The 12,171-nt window shown below is 40.1% G+C and overlaps 1 protein-coding gene across 2 annotated transcripts in view; it reads left to right on the forward strand.

Moving 5' to 3' along the window:
- ttll12 (tubulin tyrosine ligase like 12) overlaps window positions 1-9,414 on the forward strand; it is a 49,520-nt gene extending 40,106 nt beyond the window's left edge. The window contains exons 10-14 of one of the 2 annotated variants that reach the window (XM_022749076.1): window positions 4,123-4,274; window positions 5,855-5,936; window positions 6,054-6,089; window positions 6,418-6,556; window positions 9,044-9,414. In XM_022749076.1, coding sequence (XP_022604797.1) covers window positions 4,123-4,274; window positions 5,855-5,936; window positions 6,054-6,089; window positions 6,418-6,556; window positions 9,044-9,195 — 561 coding nt within the window. In that variant the 3' untranslated portion in view covers window positions 9,196-9,414. Of the gene's footprint in view, window positions 1-4,122; window positions 4,275-5,854; window positions 5,937-6,020; window positions 6,090-6,417; window positions 6,557-9,043 lie in introns of both variants that reach the window. The other variant, XM_022749075.1, reaches the window with a different exon arrangement.
- The last annotated feature ends 2,757 nt before the right edge of the window (window positions 9,415-12,171 follow it).

Raw genomic sequence — 12,171 nt, forward strand, 5'->3', positions numbered from 1 at the left:
GGGAGAAATGCGGATCCGGGTCGCGGGGGCAGCAGCCTCAGCAAAGAGGTCCAGACAGCCCTCTCCCCAGCCACTTCCACCAGCTCCTCCGGGAGAATCCCGAGGCGTTCCAAGGCCAGCCGAGAGATATAATCCCTCTAGCGTGTCCTTGGTCGGCCTCGAGGCCTCCTCCCAGTGGGACATGCCCAAAACCGTCCCGGGGAGGCGTCCAGGAGGCATCCTCACCAGATGCCCGAACCACCTCAACTGGCTCCTCTCGACATGGAGGAGCAGCGGCTCTACTCCGAGTCCCTCCCGGATGACCGAGCTCCTCACCCTATCTCTAAGGCTGAGCCTGGCCACCCTGCGGAGGAAACTCATTTCGGCCGCTTGTATTCGCAATCTCGTTCTTTCGGTCATTACCCAAAGCTCATGACCATAGGTGAGGATTGGAACGTAGATTGACCGGAAAATTGAGAGCTTCGCCTTCCGGCTTAGCTCCCTCTTCCCCACAACGGACGGATTCAGCGCCCGCATCACTGCTGACGCCGCCCCAATCCGCCTGTCGATCTCCCGCTCCATTCTACCCTCACTCGTGAACAAGATCCCGAGATACTTAAACTCCTCCNCCCAGATCTGATAGACCCAGATCAGACGGGCTTTGTGAAGTACAGGCAAACCCAGGATAACGTGCGACGAACTCTTCACCTCAGTAACCAGATGAGAAGTAGCCACAGAGAATCTATAGCTATAAGTCTTGACGCTGAAAAGACTTCTGATTCCGTTCGATGGGATTATTTACATTTGGTTCTCAAACGTTTTGGCTTCAACGATCAGGTCATCGGATGTCTAAACTCCCTATACTGTTCCCCCACCGCCCGAATAAAAATTAATGGGTCCCTGTCTAATACAGTATATCTTGAAAGGGGGTGTCGTCAGGGGTGTCCCCTTAGCCCCACACTTTTTGCTCTTTTTATTGAGCCACTGGCTCAGGCGATAAGAGAGGATAAGGACATAACTGGTGTATCGATTGGAAATATACAGTATAAAATTTGTCTACATGCGGATGATATTCTTATGACCCTTAGTAACCCCAAAAAAAGTCTCCCTAAATTACTACATCTACTTGAAGAATTTGGCTCATACTCTGGTTACAAACTTAACCTACATAAAACCCAAACCCTAACCTTTAACCTTTAACCACATGAAAGCATTTATAGAACATGTAAATTTAAACTGACAGATAATATAATTAAATACCTTGGAGTACGAATACCGAAGGATTTAACTACCATTTATGACCACAACTATACCTCCATAACAGCTGACATCAAGGCAGACTTAAACCGCTCGTCCTTATTACCGACAAATATGTACAACCGGATAGACATAATTAAGATGAACATACTGCCCCGTCTCCTATACCTCTTCCAGTCATTACCAATTGAGATACCACCAAAGCAATTTAATGAATGGAATAGGATGATTTCTACTTTTATCTGGGCAAAACAAAGACCACGGATTAGATATCAGACACTACAATTGCCCAAAGATAGAGGTGGAAGAGCTCTACCTTGTTTGGAAGAGTATTACAGAGCGGTCTAGCGGTTGGTGTGATCCGGAGTGTGAGGCAAAATGGAAGGAGTTGGAACAAAACTTTATATGTGAACCTCTCCCATCTGTGTTGGGAGGCAAATCCCTCTTGAAAAAGTACTTACTGGAAGATAAACTAGGTAATTGGATCGAAACCCCTCTAAACATATGGTACAAAATCCTTAAAGCCTCTAAATATGAAAGAAGCGTACGACTGTTACGCTGGGTATCAGTTGATACGGAGTTCACACCAGCCGAACTGGACAGCAGGTTTACACGTTGGACAAACCTGGGTATTACCTCATATTGCACAATTTCTACTGATGCTGGTCTGGTTTCCTTTGGGTGTCTCAGGGAAAAGCACAATTTGGAGAAACAGGATCTCTTCAGATATTTCCAACTGAGAGATTACTTTAATAAAAATATCAAAACTATTGGAGAGGAAGGAATGAACCTGATAGAGATATTTGTTGAAATCGAGTAGAAGATTGGTCTCAAGGATTTATTCAGCTCTGCAGAAGGACAGAGGCCTCTCCACAATGTATATTAAATCAAGATGGGAAAAAGAAGCTAACATTCAGTTAACTGAAGAGGATTGGCTAAATATCTGTAGGACATTGTCCACCACCTCCAGCTCAGATTTATGGAGGGAATTCACCTGGAAAAGTATTTTAAGATTTTTTATAACTCCTAGAATCAAAAGCTTACAGACCAATAACCCAGATCAAGGACGATGTTGGAGGGAGTGTGGTAATATGTTAGCTGGCCATTTTCACATATTCTGGGAATGTCCCATTATCTCGTCTTATTGCAAAGATATTACAACAGCAATTAAATCAATAATCACTTTGCAACCAGATCTCTGTTTCAATGTTGTATACTTAGGCAACATACCAACCGAAATAAATAAACAGGACAGATACCTATTACAGCTGTTTTTGGCAGGTAGTAAAAAGGCAATAACCAGGAAATGGCTGAGCAAGGAATCCCCGACTATTTCAGACTGGATAGGAATAGTTGAAGAAATTCACAATATGGAAAGGTTAACATTCTCCCTGAGACACAATACTGAGGGGGCTGACCAGTGTTGGTGGAAATGGAGGGACTACATGGATAAGAGGTAACCTTACCACTGAATGTATATTTAGGGTTGAAATCTGTATATGTATATTTCTTTTCTCTCTGTATACATATTTACTTCATTACATATTTATTTTCATTTAATTATTATTATTATTACTATTTTTTTTTTTTTTTTTTTTTTAATTTTATTGGGGCCCTTGAGGCCTGTACGGAGGGAAGGTATTTTGTGTCTCTGTGGATTTTAATGGAGGACTGTGGTTCCTTAAAAACTCTAGAGCTAACCCTTCAGCCTGACTTCTGCCAACCCTTTGTTTTTTTACAAACCCTGCCATCGTGTTTTTCTGTAGATGACCCTGTCTGATGTACTTGTTCCATGTGTATACTTGTGTTGTGTTTTGTTTTGTTTTATACTAATACAAATTCAAATAAAAAGTAAAAAAAAAAAAAAGTAGACATGAACAGAAAAATGCGAATGCACATACAGCAGTGTAGGCGCCACAAGTACTGTAGGCGTAACATAAATCAAGGTTTTATGACCCCCAAAGATAGTATGAGGAATGTGCTGTATTTTCCTAATACATGTATACACTTCACTTCTCCACAACACCTTGAGGGAACTTCTTCAAATTTGGCACGAACATTCACTTGGACTCAAAGATGAACTGATTGGATTTTGGTGGTCAAAGGTCAAGGTCGCAGTGACCTCACAAATCTTTTTGGCCATAACTCAAAAATTCATACCCTAATAATTACACAATTCAAACGTCTATGAAGTACAAAATTAAGTGATAATATTTTATATCCAGAAGGTCAAAGGTCAACTTCACTGTGACATCATAATGTTCTGTAAAAGCACTTCTTGCCATTATTCAACACTGTAACTTAGAAGGGAGAGATTGTGACCATATTCCCTGATACCTAGCTGGTTGGAGGAGGAAACAACCAGGAGGAGGAGATTCAAGTTTTATCTTTGCACTTATGTCCATACTGTGATCCTACCTTGTACATTTCTTTACTCTTTGTCTCTTTCTTCAGTTACTGTGTATTTCCTATTATTACTCATGTATAGTAGTTTCTTATTTGTACTTATTTACTTCCTAACTGAGTGTTGTAAAATTCCACCACAGCACTCTTGAATGTGTAGTTTTGTTTGCTGTGGTTCAGTGTGTGTGATGCTGGCCACTTCAGAGTGGCTCATTCATGGATGCATGTCTTTGCTGATTGACTCTACTTCTTTATATGAATTTACATATCTATCATTGTGGTTACTATTGCTACATATTTCCATAAAAAAAATCAATGTTGTATTAGGTCAATGAGTCTTTTCCTTTTCTTTACAAGGTTTCACTATGTTGTTGCTTATAACTTTGTCTTTGTTTGTGTCTTAATGTGTTTCATTGTATGTCTGTGTGTGTCTCTGTCTTTGTGTGTCCTGTGTGTGTCTTTATGTGTGTCTTTGTTTCCCAGGTGGTGTGTAAGTACCTGGAGGATCCGGTGTTGTTCAGCAGAGAGGAGGTGGGGATGGTGAAGTTTGACATTCGCTACATGCTGATGTTGCGCTCTGTGCAGCCTCTGTGTCTTTATGCCTACAATGTCTTCTGGCTGCGCTTTGCTAACAGGTACAACACACATACAGATACACGTATGTTTAAATTTTAATAGTACCAGTTCTAAAGCACTCCTTGTTAGTTGTGGGTGTTAAACCAGTTGGTTACTGGTTGTTTTAGTTCCACCTTGACTCACGGAATCAACAAAGTACTGATAAAGATTCATCTTCATATACACCAAGGAGCCACAACATTAAAACCAGTGTGGTATCTTGAGGTGCTGATGTGAAGAAGTGATCACCGCCGACACGTCTTTACTTGTAATCCAAAAGAAGTTTATTTACAAGAAAGAAACAGTGTTAGTCTAAAAATGCCTAATCCTGGAGCATCTCTGCCAATGTGAGATCTCTCTCTGCCGTTTCACAAACCCCTCTATTTATCAATCTCATCCCACCTTTGGGATGTGCCTTTCTTTTAATAGAAGGGCCTTCACACAAATGATCGACCATATCTGGTCGATGACCTCTGGTCTCTAACCTCTTAACCTTTCAGTCCAAAAAAGGACCCACACATCCTGAATGTCAGAAAACCAGAGACAGAAAACCTGAGGAGTAAGCAGATTTACCCCTAATGCGCATTCCTTAAACTTAACTTATAATGTATAGTTTCAAGGAAACCTTTGATAAAACCTTAATTGACACCCTTCTTTAACTTATTAATAAAACTTAAATAAAGGAAGAACCTACAACAATTTAGACTGTTGAAAGAGGAAGAAATGAAGTGGATAATACACTACACCAGTCACCTGTTTTAATGTTGTGCCTGATTGGTACATAATTATTGGCATGTAGGCTTATAAAAATGCTGAGCTTATAAATACATTATAAATACAATATCAGCTAATATAAGCCTAGCCTAAGTGTCATAGCTTACAATATGTGCACTTACATATGGATCAGCCACAACTGCCAGCCAGTTAGCTGGTTTAATGTTATGGCTGATCGGTGTATATTATAGTTCCACTTTGGAATAGACACATGACGGATAAGGATGTAGGTCTATTTGCCCCAGATCTTCAGTGGTTGCTGGCTTAGTCATTTTTGTGACCTGTAATTTAGCAAGAAGTGGTCAGAGGCTGCTATTTGGCCCCCTATCAGTTCAAGTTCCATAAGTATAAATTTTTAGACATCATAGAAAGAACTTCTTAAATATCGTTGACCCAAGCCACGATCGATATCCTGGATCTGAGGTTTCAGAAAACAGCAGCCACACTGTGAGGCAGTAACACTCACTGTAAAAAAAAAAAAAAAAAAAAAAAACTATTAGATAGGAAGAAGAAAGTTAATTAAGATTTTGAAGTCATGATGTTACTAGAAGAGTAAGGATTTATCCCCTGGGGGCCATGTATTTCAGCACCAGATTTTATGGCAATCCATCAACTAGTTGGCAAGATATTTGAGTCTGGACCAAAGCAATTGACTGACCAACCGACCAACAAGCATTCGTAGAGCCATGCCGCTTGTGTGGCTATAAAGATGTTTTTGATGTCATGCATGCAGCATGATACGTGGCAGTAATGATATAGATTATCTGTATTCAGAGTAGGTACCTTCTTCTCCTGTTTGGGCCTGATCTTGGTTTTTTCTATCCAGACCTTTCTCCCTGGACCGTTTCGATGATTACCAAAAGCACTTCACTGTCATGAACTATGCAGAGGGTGTAGAGTTGAAGCAGGTATGTGACAACAAGTTACAAACAACAAAGATTAAGTTAGTATTTATTAAGGTGTTAACTAAGTCTCTGTTCCTCTGTTTGTAGGTTCATTATGATGAGTTCATCCCTATGTTTCAGAAGCAGTACCCACAGCATCCATGGAAGGAAGTGGAGGTAAGTGTCAATGTTTAGCCCTTCTTCATCTGCAGGAAGTTTTCCAGGGAGAATTGAAAACTTAATCCACATTTAAACTGTAGGAACATACAGTAGGTTCAATATTAGCTGCCTTTTAACTCAGCTTATTAAAAACAGAGCTCTAACTGGCTCTTGGAGTACCAAATCATTAACTTCTCCATAAAGCTTAGGGTTAGGGTCATAATCCTCCTGTTGGTTGTCAGGATGAGCAAAATCTGGTGTAAATCGCTCAGTGTGGTGTTTCTGGTGTTCCCTTTTCTTCTCCCATCCTTTCCCATCTCTCACTTTTTTACCTTGCTTCCTATAGGAAAAGTTGTTTAAAGCATTCAAGGAGCTCTTCCAGGCAGCCTCATCTCGACGTGCTCCATATGGTATCTGTGCTTATCCATCGTCCCGGGCGATATACGCTGTAGACCTCATGCTGAAGTGGAGCACTGGGGAAAATGGTGAGCATATATGTTCTAAACTTAACAACATCCGCAGGGTGAAGAAAGATCCATGAATGCTTTACCTAAATCTGGACATGATCTCTTACCTAAGTCACACTGAGAATCTATCTTGACGTTTGTCTTAATAAGGACGATTCATCTGTCCCTGGGACTGTAAGGCAGGTGGGACTGGAGCATCTTCACACTCCCTGGGGTAGAGATAAACAGTGAACTATGGTGACCTGTGCCTGACCTTGGACCTTTAAAGGCCAGCAGATACAGGAGTCATGCATTACTTTTTTACTGAAGCTGCTTCATACTCCAGATCTTGGACTACATCAAGCATTTCAACTACTGCAAAACTAGCGCTGGTCCAGCAAAATTAGCTCTGATCTGGAAGGTGTGCTTCAACCACCCTTGTTTCTTCAACCTATAGGGGATCCAGTCCGTTCAATATCAGAGACCTGACATGTGACTGTAGTTGGGTCTGTTCGGGTTTTGGATCAAGTGTAATTGTCCTGGGGTCTAGTAAAGATCTCTTTTAGTGGTGTAAATACCTTCAAATTTGAGTTCTCTGCTGATCCTTTGAGGGGAATTCATATTACTTTTTGTGACCTGGGGCAAGAACATGCCATTGCCATAAAAAAAACACCTGAGTTTACTATGGTGAATGTTGAGGATCATCAATCAACCCACTGATCCCAGGGCCATCCTTCTGTATTTTAGTCCTTCAGGTGCTGCGCCATTCTTAATTAACATTAACCCACAGCCTAAAGCACTCAAGCCTCTAAAATGAGCGTGATTGTCAGTGATAGAGAGTTAGAAAAATTGTACCTGCCCTTCAGCCAGTCAAGGCTCACGATCTGCTGCTGCTGTAAGAAAGAAAGTTTCACACTGTAAAACCATCCATCAAGCTCTAACGCCTTTTCTAGGCCTCCATTGATAATGACAAGTGAAGCAACAGATATAACAACAGAAATAAAACACAAATCAGACATTACCAAAGGTTAAGACACAGAAATGCATTTTAAGAAGTATTTAAAGGAAGTGCTGGGGCTCTAATAGCGAACGCCTGGTCACCCTTAGTCACAAACCTTGACCTTGGTATGACCAGCAGACCTCCATCCGCAGATTGCAATTCTTGGTTGGGCATATACCTTGTCAAAAAATCGGAGATGTAATTGGGAGGAGAGCCATTCAAGACTTTAAAAGTCAGTAACAAAATTTTAAAATCAATCCGAAATCTAACAGCGAGCCAATGAAGGGAGGCAAGTAGTTATGTGATTGTACTGGTTAGTTCCAGTAATCAGAAAAGCAGCAGCATTTTGTGTGAGCTGAAGGCGGTGGATGGAGGCCTGGCTGATACCTGAATAAGGTGCGTTGCAATAATCAAGCCAAGTTGGCATCAAATATTACGCCTAGATTCCTAGTAGCTGGCTTAATATAATTAGAGAGGTCACCAAGATTTGTGCTGAGAGAGCTGATGGAAGAGGAAGCATGTAAATTGAAAACGTGTCAAATGCAGCACTTAAATCTAAAATCTCAAATCAAGTAAAAACCATTGTCAGCAGCCCACAATAAGTAATTTGTAACCTTAACAAGGGCTGTCTCTACTATGGTGCGCTCTAAAACCAGATTGGAAGCTATTAAAAAGATTATTAAAGAATGTCAATTTAGATGAGACTATTTTCTTAAGAACCTTGGAAAAAAAGAATTTGGAGATGGGTCTGTAATTGTTTAAGGACAAAGGGTCTAGATTGGGCTTTTTTAGGAGAGGATGAATGACAGCATGTTAAAAACAGTCTGGGACAAATAACTGTTAAAAATTGCTAAAATAACAGGGCTAACAGTGGGAAATACATCCTTTATAGTTTGGTGGGTATTGTATCTAAACGTATTGAACTCTGAGTGCTGTGTTTTGAGTTATTATTATAAAGACTATGTCTGATATAACATGACATCACAGTTGTCTAATTACAGCCTGAGTTGTCTCATTAAGCTTCAAAGGCCCATGTTGGTAGCAGTAAATGTCTATTACACCACACCATCATTTGCAGTATAGAGTCTGTAGCATATTTTGGATCTGATACGACTCTGTATTTGATTTAATGTCTAATGGTATATTAGGGTCTCCTATGTTCTTTCTAATTAGTGTATAAGTTGGTGTAATAGTGTCTGAGTATTGTTTATTTTGGATCTAATACATCATTATATGCTGTTTCTAATTACAGCATAATTTAGGTGTGTAGTGTCTAATTAGATTATGGCTGTTTTGTTTACTGTCTAATAAAGAACATATTATTTCTACTCTGTCTAATTTGTTCACTGTCTATAGTATTTTTATACACACACAAACACACACACACACACACACATACACACACACACACACACAGTACTGTCACCTGTGGAAGTCTATAGCACAGTAACACCTGTTATAACACTTGTGTACTGTATAATCAACCGGACCATTTCTAATCGGTGTGTGTTCTGACTCCCGGTCAGGTGAGCGGCTCATGCAGCCTCAGATCTTGGAGGTGAACTTCAGCCCAGACTGCACTCGGGCCTGCCTGTACCACCCATCCTTCTACAATCACATGTTCCAGACGTTGTTCCTGGATCAGCCTGAGCAGTGCCCAGTCACACAGATCGTATAATCAACTCAAGATCAGCACCAAGAACGGTGTGTTTGTAGTTCTGTTTTTTATACATAGAGACATACACTTATTCATCTTCTCTGTAACTGCTTCATGTCATTTTCTCATTTTACCATCTACTTTCAAATTGAGTATAGCTTGTGAAACATGTTTGCCTCTAACTCAGTTCTGGTAATTAAAACCAAAACACTTCTGTACAAATGAGAAGCAATAAAAACACTGTTGAAAAAACTAGACTTTTATCTAACGACTCGTTATTGTTTCAGATACCTTTTCCATTTAGGCAAATCATCTTTGGTGTTTTAAAACTGCAAAGCAAAAGTACACAATTACCTGTTTTCAACTCACCTTCCTGTCCGTTCTCTCTCTTGCTCCTTACTGCTTCATGTTAGTTGTCTACGTGTTGTGTTGAGTCTAGGACTGAGTGGATCCCTCGTCCTCCTGGTACTGCGAGGAGAGGAGAGCATGGTGTGACCTGCTGTTTGCAGGAGTCCAAAGAGAAAATTGAGCTTTTGATTGAGGAGCATTCAGACAGAAACAGAACAACATGAGCTAGGTTGGATAAAGGGAAGTGAAACAAGCAGCTGTAAAGGAACATGTAATGTACAGAGATTAGGGTGTTGGTTTATTTCTGTAATGCTTGATGTATGCAGTTGGGTTTAGCCACTCATGGCTCTAGAGATGGCATTGTCAGCCTGTCTGCTACTTTAGTCCAAACTTAAATGTACTGAAGAAAGTCAGATAAATAGTTTGTCCATTCATGTTCCCGACATTGGTGATCCCTGACTTTTCATCAGCACTTAAGTTTAGAGGTGTTGACATTTATGGTTCCGCCACAAATATCTCAACATATTAAACTAAGCGGTAGTCCAGCATTGTGAGCATGTTAGCACGGCTATATTATCATTTAGCTCAAAGCACTTCTGTGTCTAAGTACAACTTTCAGATGGCTGTTGGCATGGCTGCAGACTCACTGTTTTGTTTTCGAACAAAGAGCTTCTCCCATCTGGATTTTGGCCTTTAGACAGTGAGAAATGTCTGTTCAGAGAGAACACAGTGTATAAATCAAAGAAACTGAAATCAGCCTTAAGCCCAGTCTCATGTGCCGACATGTACTGAGCTGCAAACTCTTTTCCGTGCTTGGTTTGGTCCATTAGTAGTGGGAACTCAGGCTGTTAAGTGTAAGCCTGATCATCTGGCTTAGCTCAGCCAAACAGCTCTTCCTTTAGTTCCACTTTTGGCTTCTATAATTCAGCCAAATTTAGCAATGTTTTGACGTTTGATTTCTGTAATGTAATTATACTAAATGTTATCATTTCCAGAATACCACAATTTTCCATCATGTTTGGTATAAAATCAGTCAGAATAGGATGTGTCTCATCCTATTATTCTGTCTTGTATTAATTAAGAAGAACTCCACTCTCAGAAGAGAGAACAATTATGTCACAAGCCTTTTTGGCTTGTGATATATCTGTTCTCCCTGTCTGCATGTGGATGGCCACAATGCATGGAAAAAGCTAAATTTAAAAAAATATGTATACGACTGGGCCTCAGACCACTCAAATAAAGTTGTATCTCACAAAATGTTCTTTCTATCATTATTATCATCACTCCCATGTCATGACATCTAAATACAAGCACTTGTAACCATTTCAAATTAAAAGCCCTCTAGCGTTTCAGAGGACACAAACCCTTTATTTCTTAATAGGTCTTTTATTGCTGTGGTGCAGTAAGTGTATTGTCTTATTTCCTGTTCCTGGTGTTTCTCTTGTTTACATGCTATTCAGATCTGCTAGCTTCTTTAGCAGTTAGCGATGACTTCTCTCTCTCCTGCTTTCTCTGCTCGGTTTGTCTTATGTTTAGTTATTCCTCTGCCTCCTTTAGTAATAATGATACATATAATGAAAGTAGATTATGTTGTAGCTGAAAGATTATTCTTGAGACAGTCTTGCTAGTTCAGAGTATATTTTATTTGAACCCAAGTGCTTGGTGGCAGACGAAATATCTGCAGATAGCGGCAAAAACCAACTCCTTCAATCCTACCTTTTATGGAGCAGTACCAAACAGCCTCACATCCCTTGTGAATACAATTATGCACTAAGTTTTGAGAAACCAATCTCCCTTTCCAGTAACTCTGTTTTGCAAAATTCTGGCCCCTCTCCCAGAACTCTTGTCCCCGTCATGTTGACATGAGTTCAGGTCATCAGCTCATTTCATTCTCAGTCACATTCCTACTAATGTTTTCCACAGATGTTGACAAAAATACATGAGTATATACTGAAATACTTAATACATGAGTGCATAAGATGTAGATAGATGATTACAATTTAGATATGACTTTTTGCCACCACCCCAGGCCCTGGACAATCCCCTCACAAGATTACATGAAATCGTTAATCCATATCATATCAAGACAGTTTCAATGCAGCACTCCCATTATCTGATCTGGCGCACTTGCAAATAGAAGCAAAAAACCTGAAGCTGGAATTCAGGTAAAAAAATCCTCTATTACCTCAAAGTTTAGATACCAGAATGAATCAACTTCAACATTACATTAGAATATGCTGCATAAATATAATCATGAGTGCATATGTCAAGAAATATTATTGAATACATGTTGCTGTTATGAAGGCAATGCACAGTGTATTGGAAGCGCTCCACCACTTCCCTGCAGTTCCTGTGCAGCCGGGAAACCAGAGCGGCTCGGTAGACTGCCTGTAACAAGAGGTGTCTCTAAATCTAGTGACAATGCACTAAATTGGCAGCACTCCAGGCTCTAAAACTGTGAGGGAAATTCTTCTCTGTGTGAGACTGTTGAAATGCTAGTTTATTCGTTTTTTATGTGAACATGTCATATACATATTTTTTTTAATTTAGCTTTTTCCATGTATTGTGGCCATCCACATGCAGACAGGGAGAACAGATACATCACAAACCAAAAAGGCTTGTGACATAATTGTTCTCTCTTCTGAGAGC

This window comes from Seriola dumerili, unplaced genomic scaffold (genome assembly GCF_002260705.1).
Source record: "Seriola dumerili isolate Sdu_G_001 unplaced genomic scaffold, Sdu_1.0 BDQW01000138.1, whole genome shotgun sequence".
Classification (NCBI taxonomy): Eukaryota; Metazoa; Chordata; class Actinopteri; order Carangiformes; family Carangidae; genus Seriola; species Seriola dumerili.